The sequence below is a fragment of the Ailuropoda melanoleuca genome, chromosome 1 (genome assembly GCF_002007445.2).
Source record: "Ailuropoda melanoleuca isolate Jingjing chromosome 1, ASM200744v2, whole genome shotgun sequence".
In the NCBI taxonomy this organism is placed as follows: domain Eukaryota; kingdom Metazoa; phylum Chordata; class Mammalia; order Carnivora; family Ursidae; genus Ailuropoda; species Ailuropoda melanoleuca.
Window position 1 is genome coordinate 194,096,889 of NC_048218.1, and position 15,152 is coordinate 194,112,040.

The window sequence follows — 15,152 nt, forward strand, 5'->3', positions numbered from 1 at the left end:
CTCCGGATTGGGGGAGACCCCCTGTTCCACACAAAGTCAAGAGTAAGGATAAATAATATTACAGGGGCCAAGCTACCTAGTCACTAAAGCTGGTAACTAGCACCTTCTTTCAAACTACAGCTCTTGACCCCTTTGACCCTCCCCTCCCAGTAGCCTATTCTGTTTGTCCTCTCAAGAGAGGTGCTCTCAGCCTCACGGTGATACTATTCCACTTTCTCCTTCCCCTCAGCCACAGTGGAAAGGGTCCAGGACTATTCCAGAAACCCCTGCTCTCCTGGATTATCATATCCTACTGCCAGACCACCCTACTCTATTTCCCTGGTCCCAGAATCCTGAGGTCCTCCTGCCTGGCCCCCAACACATGCGTGCACACGCATACACTACATTTTCAGGATCTCACCAGGGCCATACTCTTTGTGCCTCACAATTACTTCCTGAGAAACCAATTCATACTTCTGGAGAAGACAGAGTACTAATGGTTAAGATCAGAGGCTTTGGAGCCAGTAAGACTCGAGTTGGAATTTTGGTATGGACACAAACTGTGTGACCGGGCAATTCACTTAGCATTTTGGAGCATCATTTCTCCCCTTTGTAAAATGGGAATATCAATTCCTATTTCAGAGAGCAATTGGAATAACTCATTGAGGTATGTAGATGGCACTCAGGGTAAGCCTTGTTTACAGTAAGCTGGGCATAAATGGAAGCAATTGCTGGTTTTTTATGCTAGTAAGAGTTTAGACAAAACATTCCCTTCCCTCACTTCTTCTCCCTGTGCCTAATTATCTTCTCCACCTGGTAACATAACTTTTATGGAGGTAATGCCTTCAATTTTGATGCCCAGAATCCCAAAGTATTCTATTCATACGATTCCAGCCTCAGGAGCATTTTGCTGAACTAGCAAGAGCAAAGATTGAGCAACAAGAGGTCCAAACTCTTAATTCCTGCTGAGCTGCTAACCAGTCAGGTGATCTGGGGCAAGTTATTGTCTCTGGTGGACCATCAGTTTCTTCTCCTATAAAAGGGAAAATTCGGTAACATAAGCTTTTAAATACTTTCTAGTTCTGACATGCTATGATTCTATATGAAAGGGTCATTCTCTGAGTGAATTCTCTTATTTACTTAAGAACATTAACTGATACATGTGTTCTCTCCTGAGACCTCTCACGTACCTTTATCTTGACTCATGTTTTCCATCTGCAAAACCGGTAGTTGAAGGCAGACTGTGGAATTGGTCATTCTAGGTTTGGATTTCAGCGCCACCACTCGAATTTGGGCCAGTTATTTAACTTCCTGGGCCTCAGTTACCTTATCTGTCAAATGGGGAGAGACACGGGGTAAATGTGAAGGTGAAAATAAAGCACTTAGAAATACATAACTCCAGGGGCGCCTGGGTGGGTTTGTCGGTTAAGGGTCGGACTTTTGATTTCGGCTCAGGACATGATCTCAGGGTGGTGGAACTGAGCCTGTGTCTGGCTCTGCTCTCAGCGGGGAGTCTGCTCTCTCCCTTTCCCTCTGCCCCTGTCCCTGCTCACGCATGCTGGCTCTCTCAAATTAATTAATTAATTATTTTAAAAAAGGAAATACATAACTCCAGAGGCTATAGTTTAATGTCCTGTAGGGTATCAACCAGTTTTTTTCCTTTAACTTAGTGAACTTATTTCAGAATGCCTTTCTTTATGGACTATGAATACTCTGTTACCATCTTACTGGTTTTCTCATTCATGAATAAGTTGAATAAAATCTCTCACAAGTGTTTTATTCCATTTTTGTATGAGAATCATGTTTTTAACTTTTTGACAATTATTCTTTGACAGGTCCTAACTAACTCTGTCTTAAGACACTGTCCTGAATAGACGGACATTGGCAAATCTTGCTTTGCTCGAAATACCGATTAAGTTCTGTTAAGAAACCAAAACCACATTGGGAGTCCATTTTCAGACTTTCTCCCGCCTTCTTTCCTATGTCAGTTAGCAAGGGCCAGGTCCTGTGGGTGTGATGATGAGGAAAAACCCCTTGGAGGAGTCTCTACCCACTGGAAAAAGAAATAAGCAAGCAGCAAGATGAGCCAAGCAAAAACAGATACTTTCATTGTGGCCTTTACATTTATGACTAGCAAGACAATAAAGGAAGGTAATTCTGAAAGCTTTATGTCAGTTTTAACGGTCCCTCAAGCACTGAGAAAGATAATAGTCAATGGATGGTGTCCATAAGGATTTTTTCTTCTTCTCCCCTGACAGCCATTGACAGGATCATTTTGTATTTGCAACTGCTATCACTGAAGCATGGAGAAAAGAGCCTGTGAGACCAGGAGGATGAGAGCAACTTCCCTGCAAGGATCTCTATTGTCATCACTATGGCAATAATAGTTACTACAATTTTCATTCTGCTTTTCCATAGTCTACTTCATGGAGCTCAAGGCTATGGGATTTGGGTCACATCAAATCACACTAGCATAAAATCATGCTTTGTAATCTTGCAAGAGTATTTTATGAAACTGCACAGAGAACCTATGCAACAAGATAAAAATAATTACCAATGCAGGTCACTTGACTAATACAATTATTTATGGGATGCTAATAGCTTTTCAGAGGCTTTCAGAGACGGTGTCAATCTGACAATCGTTTTTGGGTTTTTTGGGTTTTTTTTTTTTTCTGTTTGGATTGTTAGACCACTGCCCGTTTTTCTCCCCAAGGACATGGCTTATCATTGGGGGGGGGGGTATGTAAATTAATTGCAAATCAGCTCTCAGTCGTCGTCGGGTAGTTTCTCTGTGGTCTCCTAACACCGCGCGGTCCGCTTAGTTTCAGTGTTAATTAGCTTTCCGACAGCGAGCATTAGAGATATCTAACACTTTCAAAGTACCACTCTGCGTCAAGGTCTTCTGTGAATAAAGCAGGTGAATGTAGGAGGGTCACAGGTGATGTTGGTTAGGGTGGGATGCAAAATCTCCAAGAGGGACCTCCAGTTCGGGAGAAACCAGTTGGCGACAAAAGGGATGCAAAGACAGGTGAAAATGAGAAGAACAAGTGAAAAGAAAGCCAGCGATTGAAAGAACTGAAAGAGAGGGGGAAAAAAAACAAAACAAAACAAAACAAAAAAACCAAACCACCCAGACTAGTCAGACGAAGAGAAAGAAAAAGTCGAGAGCCCGCGGCGGCTTAGACAGTAAGCCAAGGCGCGCGGAGGGGCGGAGACTGCAGCCCAGAATCCCTTGCGGCGCCTCCTCCCCAAGCGTCGGTCTCCTAGACAACCCTGGTAAACAAGATGGCGACCGCCAGGAGCGATCCCCAGTGGTCGATGTCGTCTTCTCTCCAGAGCAGTTCACGAACTGGAGCCCAGTGGATACTGCCGCACTCAGAAAAAGAGCGTCAGTCTTGCTGGTCTTCTTTTCCCATGGGGCAGCGGCCGAAAGGTACTTTCCACAAAGCCTCCTCCTACCTGCTCCAGCAGCTCATTCACCGCTCTCAGGAGTCGGACGCGGACGGAGAGGAATACGAGGGCGAGGGAGAAGTGGAATCCGAGGAGTCCTCAGAGTCCGAGATGCTGAATTTGGAGGTGTGCCTTCCCCCCCTCCCCTTCGCTCCCTTCTTCAGCCGTCGGACCACGCTACTTCGGCCGCCGCTTCCTCACGCACAGTCCCCCCACGAGCTCCGAGCTCCCGGGCTCTCGCCGCCGGGAGCACCTCTCCCTGACCGTTCCTAGGCTCCTGCTCCTTTCTTCCCGTTTCCTCACCCTTTGCCTGCCGTATTTCCAAGTATCTCCTTTTTTTTTTTTTTTTTTTTTTTTTTTTTTTTTTGTCACTCGCACATTTGGTGTCTTAAGAGCCAAGTTACACAGCGTCCTGATGAAAAAGTTTCCACCTATTTGTATGGGGAGTTAGAGCTTTAGCTTTTAAAAATTGTGCTTCGACGGTATTGTGAACGGGCAGAGTTCGGCTTTGACATCACCTGCACCTTTCTGCGTGATTGTGAAGTACTCCAACACTCTCCCCCACTTCCAGTGCCTTCATCCTCCTTTCTCGAGGAAAAAAAAAACTCTCCTGAAATAATCTGATAAGGGCTAACTCAAAGACCAAGTGACTTAAAAGTATCACTTCTGCCAGGGGTATATAATGCATTATGCAAGCAGCACACACATCCCCTGACAATGTTCAAACAACTGGCTCACAGTGGTAGTGTTTTCGGAGGTGGAGAATGTTTTGTATCTTCCCAACTGTATTGCCTGAGGTGTGGCTTTGGCTTCACGTTACTATAAATTCTCTTGTCTACAATACCTCTTCTAAACATCACCCAATTCCACTTCTTTTCTACACTAATCCTCATCGTGTTCTTTTTACCCCACTGCCTGGTTGTTCTTTTTTGTTGTTGTTGTTTTGGTTTGGGGGGGCGTCTGGGTCCCTTTCTACCTCTTTATCACTTCCTTCCCTTGGCTTCTAATGTATTGTTTGTTTTCCTTCAAAAACATAAGTTGATTTGCTGCCTTTCAATAAACTGTTGGATTTTCCTTTTTGTCTTGGCTGCCAGGAAACTCAGAATCAATATTTTTCTTCATTTTAACAGTTTTTCTCTAGGGTTTTCTCTCCCCTTTCCTCTTCCTTCGTCGTATAAACTGCTGCAAAATCTTCTCTGAAGTTTATGTAATACAGAGAAATAGACTGTTTCCAGTACCCCCCTTCTGTGATATTCCGGCTTCCCTGCTCTGCATCTTTGCTCATTTTCCTAGTCCGCTCTCCTCCTTGAGGCCAAATATGTTTTCCTTTGTTATTCCTCTTCTCTTTCACTCCTTTCCTCATTTGTCCTGTTTCTTCGTAGTCACCTGTCTGTAATTTGCACTTATGTTCCTCTGATTCTACCATTAACCACCTACATTTCCCACTTAGGTTCCCTTCTTTCGTAACGTTCTTTTGTCCATTTTCAATATTTGGCCCATTTTTCTACCCTGCTCTCCCATTTTGACTTTCCTCTTTTTCTACCTCCTATACGGGCTAGTTACACATTAGTTTTTCTTAAAGTGGACGATAGAAAATTATTATGTTATTTGTATTTTGTTGATTTTCTTTGCTACCCTTAACAGTGGCAGATGCAAAACTGTAGCAGTGTTTTTACAACTTTGAGATGTTTGTATGGTTTCTACCAGCTTCCACCCCAAAGGAATTCACAGATGAATCACTGGTTTACTTTATTATTCTAATTAACGCACGCTCTTGGGCTATGGGCTTCATTAGTGCTGGTATTAATCTGTCTTCAGTCTGCCATTAACAAACCATAAGGGGGTTGACCTGAACTGGTTATCCCTGGCTTGTAGGCTGTGTGTAAAAGTTTATTTTTTCTTCCACTTATGTTCTAAATATTTGTTTTGTTTTCTTACATCCTATTTTAGCTTTTTAGGGTATCTAGTAAATTTTAATATGCTGAATAAGCCGAAAACTTTTAAAAGGAAAGATTTATTCTTTCACGTTCAGAGATTCATTGTCCATCTCCTAGCCTGGCTAAGGTTTATAATGCTATTGTGGTCACAGTGGGTATTGAGTGCCTATCATGTAATTAGTCTCAGCCCCTGGTGAACTTAAGGAAGGTAGAACAGACCAGCTGTTCAGAATATTGGCTGTGGTTAGTTTTGAGATTTGAGCAAGTTATTTCACTTCCATGTCTCCTCTGTAATCTGGGAATTCTAATGATACTTATCTCATAGGAGAGTTGTGAGAATTAGATGAGACCCTATGCATAAAATGCTTAGCATAATATATTATTTTTACTGTTACTGATAGAAGTAATAACGCACATGTTTTTTTATCTGCTAACTACCGCTTATTAAGTGATTTGGTTAATTTTGCTGACTTTGAGCAAACATTCATTGAATGACTGCTATGTGGGAGCCACACTCTGACTACCTACAGGCCCATGACATGTGTCTGGTGCAGGAAAACTACTCTGCCAGTAACTTAATGCAGGTAATAATGTCTACTCATGGGATAGTTATAAACATCAAATTGGATAAGAAAGTCTGTTGAAGTTCTTGATACAGTGTCTGATACAGAGTAGGTTCCTAAAAGTTATAGAGGTAATGCATAATAGCTATAGTAATGATAGAAGATAAGAACGTCGTTGAGGACATAGGTGTCCCCTGCGCTCAAGGTCAGATAAGGATGTGAGTAAATCACAGCTATTGAGCATCTGAAGCGTTATACACAGGTGTATGCAGATGACAGCTGGATTATAGGGCCGACTACGAGGGAGGCAGACCCTTGTCTGGGTGGAGAGGGGGTGTGTGGGCAGGCACACGGCAGCTGTTCCTACTGGTGACTTATAGGTGAGAGCAGAGAAAGCCGCCGAGGTGGGGGCCAGAGTGTGGAGGGGTTTACGCTGTTCTACAGACTGTGCACTGGGGTCTCCACGCAGTGGGGAACTGCCCTGATGGCCCACTGGGGTTAGATTAGAGGATTAAGTAAGACTGGAGACAGGGAGATCAATGAGAAGACTCTAGCAATGTCTACAGAGGAGACAAGAGTGGGGATTAAGGCAGTGGAAGTGGGAATGGACAGGAAGCTAAAGACAAGACATTTAAAATATTTAAGATGGGACAGTTACTAAGTAAATACTGGAAGTCTAGGATGATTGCTAGGTCTCTGGCTTGGCCTGGGGACATATTAAGGCCATTCACCTCAGTAGAGAATAGGACAGGTGCAGCTGCACACGAATGAGATATATGAATCACATAACTCTGGAAATCAAGGGAGGGGCCTGGGATCATCCAGGAAGAAAAGAGGAGGGCCAAGGGAAGAACCCAGGGGGTCCAGCAGATGAAGAGGAATCAGAGGAATGGTAAGCGAAGGAGGGGAAGAAAGAAGGGCTGTGTGAGGGGAAGCCAAGGCAAGAAAGAGTCAAGAACACAGAAATGAGTTGTGCTGGCAGTAGTTTAAGTGGGAAGGGCCCTACAAAGTGCTCATTAGCTTTGCCCATTTGAGGGTGCTTGGAGACCTTGGCCCGTGTGGTTTTGTGATGTGGCAAAGGCAGAAACCTAACTGAAGTGTGTTGAAGAGTGAATGGGAGGGGAGCAGGGGGCACTAAAGGATGGAAAAGCAGCTCTGCAGAAGCTCGGTTATTTAGGGAAACCTTAGCTGTAGCTCAAGGAACAGGTGGGACCGAAGGGACTCACAGACTTGTACCGCTGGACTACTGACAGGGTGCAGAATGATGGCGGAGAGTGACCGGCTGAAATTCCAGGCAAAGATGGTTCCTGAGGAACCAGGTGGTGGGGGCCCTGAGTGTGGAAAAGAAGCAGTCTGCCTCTGAGACCTGAATGAAGGGCATTCGGAACAGGTGCAGAATGCTGACAGGGTTGACGTCTGATCGCTTCTACTTTGCCTGGATGTATTTGCTGAGAGTGGAGTGGAGGCACCTGAGGCTTGAGGGGAGGATGAAGGTCTGGCAGCCAAGGTGGGAGCAGAAAGGCGGCTGAGGAAGAACGAGGGACTGGAACAGCAGCCGGCCCCGATAACAGTTCACCCTGGAGTGGTACCAGGATGCGTGGTTGTGGGGCCCCTCCCAGTCCACTCGGTAGCTCAAGGGCAGGAGCACTTTTTAATTGACTCGGCCGTGTTTGAGCACCTACTGTGTACCAGGCAGCGTCTTCCCCCTCCTACTTCATGCTTTAGCTATTTGAACTCTACTTTCCCCAGTGGGCTGTGCTCACCTTTGCCTTTGGAATTTTGTACCTATTGTCCTTTTGCCTGCAGTACCCTTCCTGGTCCTCTTCTCCTTTGTCCGAATAACTCAGTTACCTGTGTCTTAACTTCATTGAGTTCTCCCCCAGCAAGTCTTTGCCAACCTCCTAACTCCCCCTAGAACTGACATAAAATGGACACCCTGCTTATCGTCAAAGCACCCTGCTTACTTGTATTGTAATATTTATCCATCTACTGAAATTGCTTGTGTACTTGTCTGTCTCCCAGATTGAATTGTAAATCTCTTGAGGATAGGCACCATGTCTTATTCATAGTTCTAGCCGCTGAGCCTAGCATACTGGCTGGCCTGCTATAAAGATTTTTATCCCAAATGAATGGTGAGCACGACACAGTCCCTGCCTCAGCGCGGTAGTTGATTGTGAACTTGATTCAGGTTTGGGTATGTGTGCGGTAGTTTGCGCCGGGGAAGGAGGAGTCAGAGACTTAAGGGTAGAGAGACATTGAAACGGCCCAGGGGATACCAAGCAGGGAAGGCGGTGAGAGGGGACAGATGGACTCTGAGAAAGGAAAGGATGAACAGGCTGGAGATTTTGTTGTCATCACAGAACAGGGTCAGTAGGGGTTGAAAGGTGGTAGGATCACAAAGGAGAATTCTAGGGTCTGAGGTTTCTCGGGTGGAACAGTTCCGCATGATGACTCGGCTAAGGGCATGGCCACGGAGGTGAGCGGCTGAAGCTGAGTAGAGATCAATTTAAAGTGTCTGCAGTTGAGGAGGAAAGGTGTGCGCATGTGCTTGGGAATAGGAGGGGGCATGGAATGGCCATCCTTAGGCTCTGAAGCCACCCAAGATCAAGCAGGGCTTGTAAAGGTATGAAAATGACCAAATATCAGAAAGGAAAGGCATTATTCAGATACATGGTAAGAACCTCAACGGAGGTGTGAGGGGGTTGCAGTGGGGAGGCTTGCCTTGGGCATCTGGAAATGCTGACCGGCGTGCCGGCCTCCGTCTCAGTGGCTATGTTGAAAAACAGACATTTACCTACTATCAGTCAGGGGTGCCATATCTTCTCACATCCAGGAAATAGAGGGGGTGGGTCAGGTAAACTTCAGAGGTTTCGATGGAAAGTTTTGGAGGGAAGGTAATACCCCCACCTCGAATCCTTCCCAGGTCTTGTATAAGAGGTTGGAATTCTATTTAGAAAAGTGAGTGTCTTTGCTCCATTTGTAAACAGGTTGATTGGTATGGAAGAATGAAACATTACGATGTGGAATTTCCAACTCCATCAATTAGTGGAAACAACTGTCATTTATTGGGAACACTTGCTATAGTTCTAGGCAAGACACTGAGCTTTCTATACACTTTCTTTTTTCCATTCTCCCTAAAACATTAAGGAAAGGTAATAACATTTCCTATTTACAGATGAAGAATGTGAGGCTCAGAGAAAATGTTATCTCCCCAAAGTCATAAACTCAAAATGGCAGGTCTGGGCTTCAGGCCAAGCCTGTCCAGCCCCCCAGCGTGTGCACTGTCTCCACTCTATCCATGAGCGATATTTGCTTCCCTGGGCTAGTGGGGGGGGGGGCGCAGAGAAACTTTCTAGTAGCACAAGCCTATGTACTTACGGCCTCAGTACCAGCAGCCGGAGCCGCACTGTTGGTTCCTGAATTAATATAGAACTGGGAAGAGTATTTTGCCATCACTGTCCACATGCTAGTCATGGTTAGTTATATTGGTGTGACTGATGGGGTTACTGGATTTCGTGTCCTCGTGCTGAGGTTCATGTTAATGTGTGGGTCATCGTAGAGTTGAAGGCAGGACAAACCTCACATGGATCTCCCTGTTGTCTCTTCTGTTATTTTTGGGGAGAGGGCATGTTGACTCCTTACTCGCTCGTGGCTTTCTGCAGACCAAAGGCCAGCCTCCTTACAGCAGTGATCATTACCCTTTTAATAAATCTTGTAAATTGTATGAATCCAGTAAAAGTACCTAGTAGGAAGCAAACCGAGAACCTATTTTTTTTCCTAGCAAGAATACCAGATTTAGCAAAGGAATTGCGTTAATCTGGGTGTAACCATTCTTTTGGGTGGAGGCTAGCAGTCTGGTGTAGTGGTTAGAATTGCCCTGGGTTCAGACAGATTCAAGTTTGTGTATTCTGTTTCTGTCACTTACTAGCTATGTGGTTTCAGGCAAGTTAACCCCTGTAAGCCTTAGTTTCTTCATCTGTTGAATGGAACTAAGAGTACCTACCCCAGGGTGGTCGGGAGGATTCAATGAGTTGATCGTTGAGAGCTCCACAGAGAAACAATCAGTGTAGCTCTCACCCCTGATGGCGATGCTTCCACTGCCGTTGCCTTGATTTCACTTTGAATACCTAATACAAGGGACCCCCCAAAATTCAGTGGAAATAAAAACACTGATTTGATAGATATTTGATTGTATGTCCTATGTATGTGTCTTCAACACAGAATTTTCTTTAGAGCTGAAAAATTCTAGAAGGGTCAGCTCCTGAGTATGTAATACACCAAGTGCTGGCTATGGGGAGGTGGACTGTTGCTTTTGCTTGCTTTTGCTTGCTTTTGCTTGCTTTTGCTTGCTTTTGCCTGCTTTCTTTGCCTGCTTTCTTTGCCTTGCTTTCTTTGCCTTGCTTTCTTTTCCTTCCTTCCTTCCTTCCCTCCTTCCTTACTTCCTCCCTTCTTTCCTTCCCTCTTTTTTAAGATTTATTTGTTCATTTGAGAGAGAGAGCATGAGCAAGCTAGAGCAGGGGTCAGGGCAGAGGGAGAGGGAGAGACAGAGCCTCAGACTCCCCACTGAGTGTGGAACCTGATATGGGGCTTGATCTCATGACCTGGAGATCATAACCTGAACTGAAATCAAGAGTCAACAATTAACCCACTGTGTCCCCCAGGCGCTCCTGGACCGTTTCTTTTCTAATGGGAGTCCTTTGTCCACCTTTTTGGGTTTTTTTGTTTGCTTATGTTGTTTGTTTGTTTTCCAGGAGGAATTTGATGGAGTCCTGAGAGAGGAGGTCGTGGCCAACGCCCTTCACCAGTTGGGGCGCTCAGGCTCTGGGACTGAGCAGGTCTATCTCAATCTAGCTTTATCAGTGAGTATGACAAGATCACCATGGGCTGACTAGGCTACATCTTGATACTGGTTGGACTGTATCTATTTTTTCTGGCACTCATAGCTTTCCTGGTGGCCCCAGATCTCAGAGTCTTTCATTTGATGGAGACTGGTGATAAAAGAGTTATTTATGTTAAGTGAGGCATCAAAGAGCTCTGGGCAGTCCAGTAGTCGGCCCCTGAATTCCTTTGTTTTCATTCCCATCAGTCTGTTTCTTTCATCTTAAGTAGTCTATATTATAGTAATCAATGCTTTCTTTCCAGAAGTTGAATTTGACTCTCTGAAACCAATCAAAAACTCTTTGAGAATTTTCTCTCTGATCAGTGCCAGGACTACAATTAGTATTTAAATCCAAGGGAACAAAGTATTTTGGTATTGACTCCCTCCTCCCCAAGTATGTCAAGAAATAAGTAGCTTTGAGCCACAGCTCACTTTCCAAAAGATCCCCATTATTAAAGAAAAAAACGTGTTGTTCATCAATTTTCAAGATACCAATACTAACACATAATCTTGGCTTCACTTTTTAAGGGAAGCTGTAAGAGCAAAGTACTCATCGCTTTTCAGATTCTTTCTTCGTTTTGTTTCTCTGTATCCTAGAAAAATTAACTTTTGCTTCCTTATACTGTAGAAGTATTAAATATTCCTTGGAGATCCACGCAGTAAACACAGATACGTAGGTGAAACAAAGCACATTGAAAGTCTGTTCTATAATTTGTCTAAGGTATATATAATTCACAGCAAGCAAAGCATATATGACTCACGATCTTGGTCCATCTTGGATTTGAGCTAGTAAACTATCCAAGAAACGTTAAGCTCTTTTCACCCATGCTGGTTCCATGGTGTATCCTTTGAGGACAGCATATTAAGGCTGTAATCTTTTACCCTTTTCACTTTATAACATTTTATGGATGACTCAGCCAGTTAAGCAGTAACTTACAGGGAGCATCCTATGTGCACTGCCCTATGTTAGGCACTGGAATGGTGGATAATTCCAGCAACCAATACATCCCCACACAAGTCCGTTTCAATCAATATTCTACTTACGTATGGAGTGCTGTGCCTTAAATTGATCTGGGGGGGAAAAAAGGCCTTTAAATCTTATTTCAGCTAGATAGGCTGACGCTTAACTTACCTAGCCCCTGACCTCCTTACATTTGGGATACATATTGAATTACTTTGCCTTTATAACCTGTCTTACTGCGTACACTTTCTTAGGGTTGCCTGGTTTGGTGATTTTCCCCCCCTTATATCTTATGTTACACGTTATTTTTTACTTTTTCTTATTACTTATGTACATAGCCTCTCTCCTACCAAAGTCCTAAGTTTCTTAAGGGCACAGTACAGCTCTACCCCATCATTGCACTGTTTCTCCTCATGCACAATGCCTCGTACATGGAAGGGTTTCTTTCCTATTTATTACACTGTTCTTGCGGCCTTCGTTAAACATTTTTATCATCATTATATTTGAGAACTTGCTCATCATGATACTTCATTGGTTGGCTTTTTCTAGTTCTGACATTGCATCATAAACCAGTGATAAGAGTCTGTTCCAAGGGGCCAAATTCCCCTCCAAACCACCCCGAAGTTCTCTAGAAGCAAGATTTCATGGAAAGAATCTTGGAGAAGGATACAGGAGACTTGGATCTGGTTCTTCGTTGCTGATTTGCCATGTGATTTTAGGTTATTTTCTTCCCTCTCTGTCCCTCCTCTTCCTCATCTCTAAATTGGGAATAGTCCATGCTATGGATCTCAGTTTTACTTGATGAGATGAGATTACTGTGAAGGAGCTTTGAACGTGACCCTGTGAAAGTGTAGGTGACAGCATCATTAATGATCTCCTGATGATGCCTGAGATCTCTTTAGCATTTCATTTAAATTCTAGGCATCTGCCTTTTCTTCTACTAGAGAAAGGCTTTGGCCTTACTGCTATTATGTGGAGTTTTCTTCTTCTTCCTTCTTCTTCAAATAATAAAACTCTGCTCTAAAGGTTTACCTGACACTGCTTTAATTTGCCTTTTCATGTTGTATTTGTTCTTGCTAATGGCACTAATTTTCCAAGCTATTTTCTTCTTCAGAGGAATGCATTTTTTTTAAATAGGTTTGTCGTCTGCTTTGAGATCCTGTTAGTAGTAGGCTTCAGATTTAGTTCTCACGTAACTACTATACTTTTACTATAAAGAAGTCTACTTTTTATTATACTTTTATTATAAGTAGAGTCCACTGTAAGTATACTATACTTACTATACTTCCAGAAATTCTGGATTTCTTTCTGTCAACTTATTTCCAGGTGTCAGGAGATGGCTGAGTACTAACCTGTGGAAGCAGCATTAAAGTCTCTCTACCTTTTATTTTCTCAGGGTTGTGATTTAATTGACATTAGCATTCTCTGTGAATACGTTCACCTACAGAAGTTGGATCTTTCAGTAAATAAAATCGAAGGTATGTAATTCTCGTTCTAGTAGATTGATGGATCATTCACTCAGTTATTTCACAGTGTAAGCTTTGCAGTATGTAATACAGATTAATACTACCAAACTTGATATAAGCGCCACTGTGGATCCATTCACATACCGATGCTGTACTTTGCGCGTAAAAAAAGGCACTCTGGGTGATGCGTAAAGTCAGCAAACACGCAACACTACGCTGTGGTTAAGATGCGCTCCGTGGTGTTGAAGACTGTCCCATGGAATGTTTGCTTTGTTTTTTCTTTGGAAGAGACGGCTCATTACTTCTTTAATGCTTCCTGAATATTTGATGATTCCTTTGTCTTTCCCCCTATTAGTTTATTCAGTACGGATGAATTAGTCCTCCCTTCCCCCCCTTTTTTTTCCTTTAATGGCTGCTTTTCTTTATTTTGCTCTGCGTCTACACTTTAAGTCTGGCCAGCTACTTTTCTTCTTACCTGAGCGCCAGGGATTCACACATTATTTTTCCTCCTTTTTTCCCTGTCTCTATACAGGTAGCGGATTCTTTCCACTCCACCATTTGTAGTTCTCTGTAATGTATTTGTTGTGACATCCCACCTACATTTAATGAAATTAGTCACATTGTCTTCGAAGCTTGATTCTTGTTGCTAATTTTCTGATGTCATTTGAAATTCAAGCGTCCAGTTTCTCTTCTTTGGGCTTGGAGGAAGTCAGCAGTTATTTCCGACCTGCTCTCTTTGCCGATCATCTTTCCACGGGTTTCTTGAGCCTGTCTTTTTTATGACGGTGAAATGTTGCTGATACGGTTTTCTCTGGCTCCTTTCTGATTTCTTCCCCTCCTATGAGAGCAGTAATTAAAACCCAGCCTTGCTTTTCAGTGGCTAAGAAATATTCCAGCATAGTTTATTCCTCTCATGCTACCGTGAGTTTTTTTTTTTTTAGTTTTATAAATTCTTTTTTATGGAAGATTAAAACGTGCACAAGAGACTATTGTAATGAACATTCAGGTTCAATATTTATCGGCCCATGGCCCATCTGGTTTCACCTATAACCTCCCTGCCCACCTTCCCCCAGGGTTATTTTAAAGATTTTAGAGCAAGCCCAAGCAGGGGGAGGGGGAGGGGCGGTAGGAGAGGGAGAAGCAGACTCCCCGCTGAGCAGGGAGATCGATCTCCCAGACCCGGAAAGCATGACCTGAGCCCCTGAGCCGAAGGCAGACACTTAATTGAGTCAGGCAGGCGCCCCCGCCAGGGTTATTTTAAAGCAAATCGCAGATATCCTGTCATCGGAAGGGGTTTTTCTGTGTCCCTGGCAGGAACTGCCCCGCACGCCACCACTCCCAGGTCGGTTTCCTTCCCTGGGTACGGAACTGCCTGGTGATGGGAGGAGGCAGCAGTGCTCGGCCGCGGCCTCATACCTGGGCCGCTTGAGCAGGGACGCCACAGTTGCGAATGGAGTTTTCCTCAATCAGTATTCTTTGATCTCTTAGAGCCCATTTTCTTAGCTCATCCAGTGTTTGAGAACTACGTGTAAGGCACAGTATATTTTTCTTTTTCTTTTCTTTCTTTCGTGTGTGTGTGTGTGTGTGTGTGTATGTAGACAGCTTTATTCACGTTCTGACATAGACCAGATTTCAACTTGCATCAGACCTACCTGGGGGGCCTGTTAAAACCCTGCGGGCTGTGCCCCACCCTCAGAGTTTCGGATTCTGTAGCTCTGGGGTGGGACTTGAGAATTTGCATTTCTAATTAGGTCCCCTGGGAAGCGGATGTGCCCGATGCGGGGCCACACTTTGAGAACCACCCTTGTAGACGCGAGGAGCTCCTGCCATCTGGTGGACATGCAGGTCACTGCACCAAGTAGGGATTAATGGACCGGTCATAGACGCCCAGCACCCTAGACCATGCTTTTTCTTTTT

General features: G+C 44.1%; 1 protein-coding gene across 3 annotated transcripts in view; it reads left to right on the forward strand.

The window, feature by feature from the left end:
* The first annotated feature begins 2,682 nt into the window (after positions 1–2,682).
* Positions 2,683–15,152, forward strand: part of LRGUK (leucine rich repeats and guanylate kinase domain containing) — a 108,318-nt gene continuing 95,848 nt past the window's right edge. For all 3 annotated transcript variants that reach the window (XM_034672340.1, XM_002922630.4, XM_034672337.1), the window contains exons 1-3: positions 2,683–3,555; positions 10,681–10,788; positions 13,166–13,247. In XM_034672340.1, the coding sequence (XP_034528231.1) occupies positions 3,265–3,555; positions 10,681–10,788; positions 13,166–13,247 (481 nt within the window). In that variant the 5' untranslated portion in view covers positions 2,683–3,264. The remainder of the gene's footprint in view (positions 3,556–10,680; positions 10,789–13,165; positions 13,248–15,152) is intronic.